Source organism: Dipodomys ordii, unplaced genomic scaffold (assembly GCF_000151885.1).
Source record: "Dipodomys ordii isolate 6190 unplaced genomic scaffold, Dord_2.0 Scaffold4, whole genome shotgun sequence".
NCBI classification, from domain to species: domain Eukaryota; kingdom Metazoa; phylum Chordata; class Mammalia; order Rodentia; family Heteromyidae; genus Dipodomys; species Dipodomys ordii.
Window position 1 is genome coordinate 29,892,824 of NW_012267220.1, and position 12,852 is coordinate 29,905,675.

Genomic DNA, 12,852 nt, shown 5'->3' on the forward strand with positions numbered 1-12,852 from the left:
ACGCCGATCGGCCTGACCGGCGTTCTCCTCCCACCGCCCGGGCGGCTCGGCCCCTCGCCAGGCGGGCGCTCGCCTCCCTTAGCCGGGACTATTTGCGGAGTGGAGGAGCCGGCCGACGTGAAGCCGCCGCGGACACACCTGCGCCTCCCTCCCGGCCCCGCCCCGCGAGGCCCCCCCCTCCGCGCGTCGCCACGCCCACATTGCCGCCCATCTCCAGCTCATTGGCTGCTTGCTCGGAGGGGCGGAGCCAGAGCTGCCGCGGGGGTCTCATTAGCGATGCGGACTCGCGTCTCCGCTGGCTAGTCGGGGGGCCGGAGTCGGAGCCGGGCTGCGAGCCGCGCGGCTGGGACGGCTGTCGGCTCCGGCGGCGGCCGTGGTCACCAAGCCGTGGAAGGCTATGGGGATGCGCTCTAGGACTGGGCGCCCGTGCAGTGGCGGCTCGGCCCGCCCTGCCCCGCTGCTGTAGGGAACGGCCGTGGAGCAGTCACTCTTCGGAGACCCCCGGAACCCACTCACCTTGGCGTCGCCGCGCCTCTCCCCGGCTCGCGGGAGACGTGGAAGGCCAGCGGGACTCCGGAGCCGGGCGAGGAGGATGGGGGCTGCGGCGGCCGCAGGAGGCGGCGGCGGGGCGCGCCGGTGGCTCCCGTGGCTGGGGCTGTGCTTCTGGGCGGCGGGGGCTGCGGCGGCCCGAGGTAAGCGCCGGACGGATCGGAGACCCGGGGAGGGGTGGGAGCGTCGGGAGACCGAGCGGGACCCGCTCCCACGGCGTTGCCTACCCCACCGGCGCCTGGCCCGTCTCCGCGCAGAGCCGGACGGGGTGGAAGTCGAGTCAGGACCTCCACGGGGACCAGCTGCCTTCCCACCCAAGTTTGCGACCTGCCACAATCCTACAGGTTGCTGTGCCCCGGGCCCCCAACCCTGTCACTCTCTTCGTCTGCACCATTCTCCTTCTTTTCCCACGCCCTCCCCAAATGCTGCAGCCTGGAGTAGCCCGTCCGCACTCCGTCCTCGCCCTGCCCCGCTCCTCTCCACTTCCTAGGCGAGATCGTCCGTGGGTGGGCGCCCAGAGTGAGGTAAAAGAGTTCCTAAGGAAACGGGCTCTGGCAGGGTGGGCTCCGGTGAACCGCTTCCAGGCTGGAATCGGCTCGCCCTGCGCCAAGCCTGGTACCCCTGGGGCGTCCCTAGCCTTGCGTCTTAGCCGGCGCGGGGCTCTCCTTCTCCAAGGCCGCGGGGGTCTACGGTGTGGGGATGAGAGCTGTCTGCGCCCTCCGGGCTTAACTGCGCGGGCAGTGCCCAGCTGGGAGAAGGAGTTGGCTCCGGGCTGGCTCACCCCGCGCCTCCTTTCCCTGCCCGGTGCTGACACTGGCTAGGAAGTGCGGGCCCCCCCTGAGCCGCAGAGAATCTCTGCTTCTCCTCCACTTGGAAGCGCACACCCCATTCCCCCCCCCCATCTTCCGCACTCGAGCAGAGTGAAATTTTGCAACTGGTTTCAGCTCCACCTTGAGCGAGGACGGGAAACATCAACTTAAAAGATAAAACCCACCGACTTATTCTCCACAGGATCGCAGCAGATTTTGTTTTGTGTTGGAATAGCTCTAGTATTGTGGCTTCACCTTTGAAATACTCCGGAAGCTGCTCTTTTCTGCCTGCCTTTCTTCATCTGTGTCCTTAGCGGTGTGCCATCCACTAGGCTTAGCATATGTAATGTCATTAAACCATTTGCCTGATGCTTGTCTATCAAGTGGTGGAACCCAGGGAACCACCTCACCTTGTGCTCTGCTGTCTCCTGAATATATTCTTGTGGCCAGAAGACAGTGGAAAGGATTGAGTACGGTTACAAAAGATTCTGTACAATCTCATGTTTTTTTAAAAGCCAATGGTGTGTTCAAAGCAGTAAGTAGTAATAACGTGGAAAGACGAATGGGGAAATAAAGGTGGATGGAGGCTTTCCATTTTACTCTGCTCTTATCATTTCCTGAAAAGTTTATTATTTTTTAAATGGGGCAGGCTTATAAAAAAAAACAGGAAAGGTTTGAAAATGAGCTTTGTGACTCCACACTGTTGCAGTGAAGCTTACTTCTTTCTCTTCTTTAAGAAGCACAAGCTTCAGCCATTTAATTTACTTACAGGGAAGGGGCTGTGGTCTTATTGTAAAGTCAGCTCTGAATTGTTTGCAAGAGGAGAATGGGCTCTTTTATTCCTCTCCTAAATGTGGATCAAAATGTCTCAGTTTCCAGTTTTGGGTGTGGAACAACTAGGTGACTGAATCCTGATTCTGACCTTTGAAATTTAGTTGGTAGAGTTGTCTTAAAGCCAGCTTGAACTAAGAGGTGGGGACAAATGAAAAGCCTCTTGGATAGAGTTTTGCTGGCTGCGAAAGGAAGGCTAGCACCTCTTGTCTGCAAGCTGTTCCTTAAAGGTCTCTTGCAAAACACAGTGCACATTCTGCAGGCTTATTTACAACAAATGTCTTGCACAGATCATACTGATGCTCAAGACACAGAGTGGAGGAGTAAACCTGACTGGTCTTTCTCTTGTCACATCTTTAACTTTTGGAGACATGAAGCCACCTACTTTTAAGAGCTGTAAGAGATTCCTTGAGATGCAGCCTGCAAAACTTGTGAATCCACATTGTACCTAGCCTTGGACTGGTGGGAAAATTAAAGTTTTCAAATTGAAATTCTCAGATCAAAGGGTAGGTTCCCAGATTACTCAAGTGCTCCCATCCCAGGAAGATGCCCACTCATTGAAACCAGAATGAGGCATATTCACACGGCATCTTTGCTTAGAAGTCTTCTTACTATGGTAGGGTTGGCTCTGGGTGATTTCTTTTGATCTGAGTAGGTACTTTTGTTCTCTAGGATTTTTTTTGTTTATCTTGTTTTTCTTTTTGTTTTGCAATATTGGGGGAGGGTCTTTCCTAACTTAGACTCTTTACCATGAGAGGCAAAGGCTGCATCCTTATCCTATCAGTGACTCTTCTTGTCAATTGATGGGAAATATTTTACCTTTCCTGACCAGCAGGAAATACAGAAATGTGCTTAGAAGGCATTAGAATGTTTAACACTTCATTGACACTTTTTTACAGTACTTGCCACATGTCTGTTTCCATGATGATTTTACCAGGGTCTGCTTTTCTAAATTTTCTTTCCCCCACTGTAAACACCTTTTTAAAACCAAATGACAATTTCAGATGATTGACTTTAAATATACTTAACAAGGAAGATGGTCCGGATAGGCAGTGTACATGTAGCAAACAGTAGAGGCCTAAAGAGTGCCATTTTGTTTTCTGCCTTTCTAAGCAATACGTTCCTCTTCAGAATTTTCCTGCCTCTGATACAGTATAAGCAAGCCTCTTTGGTGCCAAGGTTATTGTATGTTTTAAAACTTTTCAACTTAATTTAATGTTGTTTGAGAGATATTTGTGACTTATCACCTACTAATTGAACCTACATCTTATCATTCTGGTTTGTTTCTGTTCTTGGGAAGAATGGAGTATTGCTGTTGATCTCATTGTAACTTTCATACTAGATAGTAGACACAGGAGATCCTAGTCATTAAAGGCAGTGAGAAAGATACTCTTAGACACTCACAGTATTCTTTGCTTAAAAAACAATTCCGGGAAATGAAACAGTTCTTCCATTAACTGGCAGAATATATGGATGGCAAGAGAAATCCATATTTCTTTTGTAGGCATACTAGGGTCACATGATAAGCACATACTTAAATACTTACTTCCCCAGTCTCACTGGTGTAACACAGAGCTTATTTTCTCCTTAATGAATGTTATTAGGGACCTTCTTTGTCCTTCTCTTTATCCTGTTCCTTTTTCTCAAACAGTGCTGTCTCCTCATAGGACTAAGTAGAATTTTCTTCTGATTCTTGAGCGGTGCTCTTCACTTCAGCAGCCCTATAGAACCCACATTTCCTGCAGACAGTGTTCTGCTGAAGAGAACTCTTTGCCTCTTGGGAAGAGGGGCTCAGTTGTTTTGAGTTGGCCCTGTAACGGCAGCATTTGTCACTCCTTGCCCAGGTCCTCTCTCTTTGAGTGACACATCTGTGGCCCTCTCCAATATGAAAAACCCATGATGCTGGAGGATTCTTTTTGATCTACTGGACTCTGACCAAACCTATCAGGTTCTAGACCTGACTGTCTTCTTGAATAGGGAACCAGCCCTTTGCTCTTCTTTTCTCAGTGACTTGTAAACTTGACTTTCATGTTTTCCTCTCACCTGATATAATACCCAAGTTAAGACAGTGCCAGTTTTATGAGGCTTTGTAAAGGGTGAAGGTGTCTGTTTCTCAGGAGATAAGAGTCTATGTTATATCCTTTTTATGTGACTAAAAAAAATTAGTCTCCATGCCCAGGCCATGTATATTGTAATCAAATCCTAAGAGAGATATTCAGACTTCCTCCAAGGTACCCTTTAAGAAGGTACCTTCTTGATGGACAGGCAGTTGTGTTCAGATAGCCCAGTTGTGTCCTTCTTGATTACACCTTTGTCATTAATCCTCATTGTCCCTTTCTTTAGGCAGTTGACGTTCAATCTGCAGTGTCACTGTTTTTTATCTTTCTTCTTATTTTGATACTTGTATGAATTAACAGCACAGCAATTGAAACTTTTCTTTTGTCATCCTGAGTCAGATCATATAGGTGAAGATACCTGCTCACTCCTTTGTTTTCTATAGAAGCACAGTGACCTGACATCTGCCATCATTTACTACTCTTTGTATTATACTTCCTTCTTACAGGAAGTGTTTTTTTGAAGTTTGATTTATTCAGCAAGTGCCATTCATTATTCTAAATGTTTTACTTGTATTGACTTATTTAATCTTTATGATGACTCCGTAAAGGTAAGTGGAATTCTTTTTCTCATTTTCAGAATAAAAGAGGGGCATCCAGGAGTTAAATATATTAGCAAGGCCACAGATTTAGTATATGGAACTTGGACTTGCACCTGGTCTGTTAGACTGCCCAGTTTACAACAAAGACAGCTTTCTAAAGTCTGTTGAAAATCAGTGGACCTCTGTAATTTGTTGACAAAAATATTTATCTTTATAACTTTTAAGGATTATAAAGGAATTTAGAGTCATTTACCTATATCTGTAAATATGCTCATATAAAATCTAAGGGAGACTTACGTTAAATGAAAACAACTACCCACTCATCGTTCAGCTTATAATACTTCGGGATTGGATTCATACTTAAAATGTTGAACACCAGATTCTAATGATAGCTTGCTTTTTGTTTCAGTTTTGAATTTCAACAGAAAATATTACTCTGATTGAATACACCATCCATGGAATGGCAGATCCCCAGAGACTATTTGTTGCATGTCTTGTATTTTTAGCCTTGTTTGCAGGGGAAATGTGGAGCAAGAGATTTGAGAATAGATTGTTAACACCAGAGGCTGCTGTTTCTGCTGTTTTGGGTCCTCCTGCTGCTGCTTTTGCGAGAGGCAGATGGCTAGATTCATTTATAGAAAATAGATATTCGTTCTATTTTGCATTTCCACTTTGAAAAGCACTTTTAATTGTTTGTGCCACATTGCTTCGTATGGCCGTATTGTGTGCATACACATGCTGTGCGTAGATAATTTTCAGAATTAGGCGGATGTTAATGTATTCAGTTTGGGCGGTGTTATCTGAAATCCACTGCTAACTGTACTAGGCTTTTAGAGTTTTCTGTTTGAAGTGGGAATGTTCGTAGTGCAGTGTGTGCCAAGTGTTTCCTGCTCAACCTGCTGCTACTCTCTGCCTTGCCCCCACTCCACAAAACCGGAATTCAGTCATGAAAATATAAGGATTGTATCTGTGGGGCTGATGTAGAAGCCATCAGCAAGTACATACAATTAAATATCCTTTATGCAAAATGGTTTGATTTTATATTTTTTTAGTGTTTGTACCTACTCAAAGAGTGCCATCTTAGAATGGAATCCAAATGTAAACATGAACTTCCTTTGTATATCATATGTTCCATATCTCATAGCCTGAAGCTAATTTTATATAGTATGTTAGTGCTCTTGTGTGTGTGTTTTCTTTTTATGTGTGTACAGTGCCAGTTCTGGGTCTTGAACTCCGGGCCTGGGTACTGGTCCTGAGCTCATTTGTTTGGCTACTCTACCACTTGAGCTATAGCTCCACTTCTGCTTTTTAGTGGTTAATTGGAGCTAAGAGTCTCATGGACTTTCCTTTTTTCCTTCCCTGGGCTAATTTTGAGTAGCTAGCATTATAGGCATGAGCCACTACCTATTTGTTTGTGTGTGTGTGTGTGTGTTTCCAAGTTTTAATTGTGACCCATCACATTTGGCCAGTATAGAACGTTACACTTGTGGTGTCATGTGAACACTGATAAATTGTCTTCCAAATGAAGTTAATCATGGCTTTATTTAGTACAAATACAGTAGTCCCTCCATATTCAGGATCCCAAGGTTGGTCAAGTTCCTTATAAGGAGTGGCATAGTATTGTATATTCTGTAGAATTTGTTCCTCTGTCCTGGGGTTTGCCCTCTTCACCTGGGCCGTGTCATTGAGCTCCTGTTGCTCAAGGCTAGCACTCTACCAGTTGAACCACAGTGCCACTTCCCTCTTTTTCTGTGATTAATTGTAAATATCACAGCTTTTCTTTCCCTGGCTGGCTTCAAACTCCTGAGTAGCTAGGATAGTAGATGTAAGCCACAAGAGCCCGGCACTTCCTGTAGACTTTTAAAACCATTTCTACATTACTTAAAATACTAAACAGAATATAAATTCTATGAAAATACTTGTGGTATTATTGTAATAATTTACCATATCAGTTAAAGAGTAAAAAAGATCAATACAGTTAGAGGTGTGTTTTTTGGTTTATTTATTTACATTTCCCATCCGAAATTGGGTGGAGTGCTTATGGGTTGGGGAGGCTGGCAATATTGACTTTCAGCCTCAAATTTCTGGTTCATAAAGTCTAAAAGACCATTTGTGTACAGAAAAGAACCGTGGCATGGTTATCCTACTACCCTGCGCTATAACAATGGGAGGAGTAAGTGGAAAAGTATCACAGCAACCTTGTAGACTTTGATAAGTATGGACCTTACAAGTGCTTGTTGTCTCCTAAATTAAATGCTATAATTTCTCCATTAGAAAATTCAGAGGGGAAAATAATATCCACCATCAGTATTCTAGAAGGTTGGTAATTGGTAGACAGCTACAGGAAGCAGATGACCCCAGAGACCAAACTGAAGAAATCCTATTTACCAAATTCAGGCACCAACCATCAGTGGTATAACCATGTTTTAGGTAATATCATGCACAGGCTTTAGAAACTTCCTACAAATCAAGTTACATTGTTAAATATGGAATGAGAAGATTTGCCTCTAATTACATTTAAGATTTACCTGTAGGGACTGGGAATGTGGTTTAGTGGTAGAGTGCTTGACTACCATGCTTTTAAGCCCTGGGTTCAGTTCCTCAGTACCACATAAACAGAAAAAGCTGGAAGTGGTGCTGTGACTCGTGGTAGAGTGCTAGCCTTGAGCACAGAGAGGCTCAGAGACAGTACCCAGGCCATTTCAATCACTAGGAATGGCAAAAAATAAAAATAAATAAAACACCTTTATGCTTGTTGTTCAGAGTTATTAGGAAGTCTTCTGTTACTAAAGGCACTTATTTTGTAGTTATGGTCGTTATTCAAATTTAATTTAATAAACCTGCCAGGGGTGGATGGAAAACCAAATGATCATGGTGATGATGGAAATTTACAAATCAGTGCTTTTCAAATGTTAATATGCATCTGAATCACTGCAAGTCTGATTGAGGAATCTGGGGGAAGAGGGTCCAAGAGTCTGCATTTCTCACAGGCATCCAGGTGACATAATCTATAGGTTCTAGATGTAAAAGATTTTGATTTTCACTACTGTTTTTCTCTAACAAGTCAATATAAAAATAGATTGCAATATGAGGGTTTTGTGTGTGTGTGTGTGTTTTAATACCAGTAGAAAGACAGGTAAACAATGTCAGTTTTCACTCGGACAAACAGCTGCTTAAAACTGATAGATAATTTACAGGTCCATTCTTAATTTTGAGCCTTATTTTGACATAATTGGCCATCTAGTGTCTGCATTTCATTAATTTCTTATAATGTGGAAATTGACCTTCCCAGAATTTTAAAACTTTCCCAAAGTCAGAGTTTTTTTTTAAGTAAAAGGCTTTTCTAAGCTCTCTTCAATACTCCCTCAATTTATTGTCCTCTCTTGACTTAATTTCTTTCTTTCTCTCTCTCTTTTTTTTGTCAGTCATGGGGGCTCTGGGCCTGGATGCTGTCCTTCAGCTCTTCAGTTCAAGGCTAATGCCGTGCCACTTGAGCCACAGCACCACTTCTGGCTTTTGTTCTGCTTATGTGGTGCTGAGGAATTGAACCCAGGGCCTCATGTATACAAGGCAAGCACTGTACCACTGAGACAACTTCCCAGCCCTCTCAACTTAATTGCTGTACACTTAACAATGATCTGGAATTTAGGACTGAGAATGTAGTTAAGGAAGGGATAGAACAAAAGTTAAAAAAGAATCCAGAGCATTGTTTTCATGGGGTGTGGATATTTCCCAAAGGTTGTGTGACTGCTGCCACAGTGGGTGGGTGGGAGACTGTGGTTTACCTCTCGTGCCTTTGTCTCAGATCCTCCTCCTCCTTCTCTTCTTCATCCTTCTCCTCTTCCTCCTCGTCTTTCTCTTCTTCCTCCTCCTCCTCCTTTTTTTTTTTGTGCTGGTCCTAGGGCTTAAACTCAGGGCCTGGATTTTTTCCATGAGCTTCTTTGCTCAAAGCTAGCACTCTATTACTTAAGTCACATCTCCACTTCTGGCTTTTGGAGGTTAATTGGAGATAAGTGTCTACCAGACTTTCCTGCATGGGCTGGCTTCAAGTCTTTGAACCATGATCATCAGATCTCAGCCTTCTGAGTAGCTAAGATTTCAGATGTAAACAACCAGTGTCCTCCAAATCTCATGTCCTTTTAAACTTGCTTAGTGTTTTTCCCTCATGACAGTCAATGTTCCATAAATATTTGATCTTCTAACCTTATTATGTTAAAATGATATTTGGATTAAAGCTTTTAATATCTACTCAGTCCTGTGATAAATGTAAGGAAAATGCAGTTTCAAGAGTAAGGCTGGAAGCCAGATAACCAATGGCTCATATCTGTAATACTAGCTACTCAGCAGACTGACACCTGGCCCATTGGAGCAGAAAGTCAACCAGACTCCATCTCCAATAAACCAATAAAAATCCAGAGTGTAGGCATGGTTTAAGAGGTAGAATACTATCCAAACAAGCACACCCAAGTGATGCCAGAGGGCTCTGGTATTGGCAAAATACAAAACAAAGTCAAAGCAAAACAAAACAATAAAAACCCCACTAAAGACAGAAAAACTGTTGAGTGTTTTATAGACACTCCCCCCCCCCCCAGTTGTACAGCCTACATTCTTAGGTTATCCATAAAGATAATTATGTACCAGTAATTGGTATTTTAAACAATAATTGATTGACAGTTTTAGATTAAATATTTATTTATTATCATTGTATATATTTAGGAGGTACATTGCAATATAATGTACTGATCAAAACAGGGAAATTAACATTTTCATCATGTTTTCATTTCTTTGTTTGGAGCCTACACATTCTCCTCTCTTCTAATTCTTCCTCAAACAAATAACAGGTGGTTTACATTGGAACTTGACTATATGTGTCTAACTCTGCTCTGGTACCTATTTCTTTTAAAAGGGATATAAAACTATTTATTGACCACTGTTCACCATTATTTACAATGAAGTAAGCAACAAGTAGTTGGGTAGAATTCTTACTACAATGTTTTTATTTCTTGTTTTTGTGGAACCAATAACCTAATACTGAAAAGATTAGCTCACATGGAAAGAATGAATTGGGGTACAGAAAAGCCTGTGGGTCCATAATTATGAAATTTGTTCATTCATTTAGGCCAGGAGGTCCTAAATAGTTAAAGCTGCTAGCCAGCTGATTTTACATTTCCATGAGCTGAGTCTTGGCTTGTGTGATTTTAGTATTCACATTTCACTATTCTGTAAAGGAATGGCTCACTACAGAAACTTTTAATGACTAGAAATAAAAATTTGTCTTAGTTTTCTCATCGGAATGAGGGAAGTATTTGGTGGCAGTAAGCAATTTTGCAAACCTCTAATATTTGCATATGGCAGAGCCAGGAGGATCTAAAATTTGAGGCCAGCCTGGCTACCTAGCAAGTTCAAGGCCAGCCCAAGCTGTTTGGTGACCCTGTCTTAAAGCAACAAAACAACAACAACAACAAAACAAGAGCCAGCTGTGTGAGTCAGTGATACATCATTTACCTAACATATACAAAGCCCTGGGTCTGATGTCCAACACTTGTGAACAAGCAAAATCTCCAAAACAAACAAAAACCCACCTATATATGTATTTTATGTTTATACACAGAAACAGGCACAAAAAATTCAGAACACTCTTTGTACATAGCAGTTAAAGACAACTTGTTCTTATTAATGACCAAAAAAAGTGTGCTAATATTAAAAAAAACCCTGTTCTGGAATGCAGAGTAAATCATGGTATCAAACATTCTTTTCTGATAAAGGAAGCAACTAAAGAAAAGCAGCCTTTTAAAGAAAGCCCTCATTGTACTTGTTCAATGTAATTAGTGTTATTGATGGGAAAAAAATCTCAACAATTACCCCAATACTACTTTAAAAAACAACATGTCACACTTGATTTTCATTAGAAGGTAGTCATTGTTTTACTCAGATTTTATACATATTTTATTTAATTATATATTATTTATTTTATTTATATTTTATTCAGACTCAGATTATATATATATATATATATGTGAACATTTATTGAGGTTTATCTTCTGGACAAGAATGCCAAGTTAATCTTTGTTCACATAAAAGCAATTGCAATCCAAAGATACTTTCTGTTTGTCTCTTTTGCCAGCACCAGGTCAGCTCCATCTGAATCTTCCCATTTCATAAGAAGCTTCAGTTCTGTCTGGCACCAGTTAGAACTAGAACTCTGGTGCAAATCCCCTTGGTTGTCAGCATCATTTCTATTCTTCTTTAATTTGCTGTTATCAGATTCGCCGTCAGATAAAGGTTTTCTTTAATATTTGTATCATCCTTTACCAGCTTTTTGAGAATTAAGAAATGTTCCAATTAATTCTGGACAATGTAAACTTTCTTCTGATTCCCCAGCATTATCAACATCTACAAATCCCTTTCACTTCAGGAAATGTTCTACCTTCCCATTCAGTACTTTTTTCACAACGAATTCTTCAGGTTCTGATTGTTCAATTTGTTTCACTCTTTCTGTTCAGTTTCTTTCCCCCTTTTTTTGCAATGTACTTTTGTTATACGCCATATTCATTCATTTTTTTTATATCTGTCTGTCTGTCTGTCTATCTATCTATCTATCTATCTATCTATCTATCTATCTATCTATCTATCTATCTATCTATCTATCTATCTATCTATCTATCTGTCTGTCTGTCTGTCTATCTATTTTGCCAGTCTTGGGGCTTGAACTCTGGGCCTGGGCACTCTCCCTGAGCCTCTTAGTGCTCAAGGCTAGCCCTCTACTACTTGAGCCACAGTGCCACTTCTGACTTTATCTGAGTAATTTCTTAAAGATAAGAGTCTCATGGACTTTTCTACTCAGGCTGAGTTCGAACCTTGATCCTCAGATCTAAGGCTTCTGATTCGCTAGGATTAAAGGCATGTCCCATCTACCTCTGGCTAGAGGCCATTTTTAATTGTAGACTTGAAGAGTTACTAACTTCACCGCCTCAGATACTGTGTGTCATGATCCTGCAGCAGTGTTTCTCTTTAGAACCTATTTTTAAAGCTCATTCCCAGTTTGGCTCAGTGTGTATGTTTCTTTATATCCACTCTGATATTGAACAGAGAATGAAAGTTTATAGAGATTGTCAGCCAAAGCAAGACAAATAGTGAGAAAGAGCACTAGGACTAGAAGGCACATCATGTAATTCAATTTTGTTTTCAAATGTACTGATTATAGGAAAGTTGGTTGATAAAGCACTTTGTCTCATATTACTAATGAAAACGACGTAGCTTTGTAAGCATGGAGGAAAAAAAAAGAAAAGTTCATGAGTAAATAGTCATTCAAACGTTCATCCTGACTTCTTAGTCTGTACCATGGTATGTCCCATATGGTTTTTAATAGAAGCAGCATTTACTGGGTAGAAAGAGTGCAGTAGGAAATGTGTCAGGAGTAATTGGAGGAAAAAATTGTGAATCAATGAAAAGATTTACAATGTGATATGGAACAAGTGGCAGGTACAAATTATCTGAGGAATTTGCTAAGCAATAGCATCTTACTAAAAATCAAAATTACAACTGGGGTGGTAGAGCATTTGTCTAGCATTATGGGTTCAGCACTGCAAATAATGAATAAATAAATGAATCATGGAATGGATGAATAGATGTATAACTGACAGAATATATATGAAGGTAGCATAAAGTTGAACTGTAAGTTCTAAGGTTATTTTTTCTTTTTTAAAAAATGTGTTTTTAATTGTAAAAATACTGTACAGAGGGGTTACAGTTACATGAGCAAGGTAATGAGTACATTTCCTATCAAACATTGTTACCTCCTCCTTTGTTTTTCCCCTACCTTCCCTTCCCTCCCACCTCCAACACTACACTCCCCTCTTACCCCCTCCCACCTTCCCTTCCTCCCTTTCCCCTCCCAATTTGTAAAGTTCATTTTTCTTTTTTTTATTGTGAAAATACCATACAGAGGGGTTACAATTACATGGGCAAGATAATGAGTACATTTCTTATCAAGCATTGCAGCCTCCT

The 12,852-nt window shown here is 41.7% G+C and overlaps 1 protein-coding gene across 2 annotated transcripts in view; it reads left to right on the forward strand.

Annotated features, from left to right (window-relative positions):
• Window positions 1-592: 592 nt before the first annotated feature.
• Unc5d (unc-5 netrin receptor D) overlaps window positions 593-12,852 on the forward strand; it is a 558,420-nt gene continuing 546,160 nt past the window's right edge. For both annotated transcript variants that reach the window (XM_013024977.1, XM_013024984.1), the window contains exon 1: window positions 593-692. In XM_013024977.1, coding sequence (XP_012880431.1) covers window positions 593-692 — 100 coding nt within the window. The remainder of the gene's footprint in view (window positions 693-12,852) is intronic.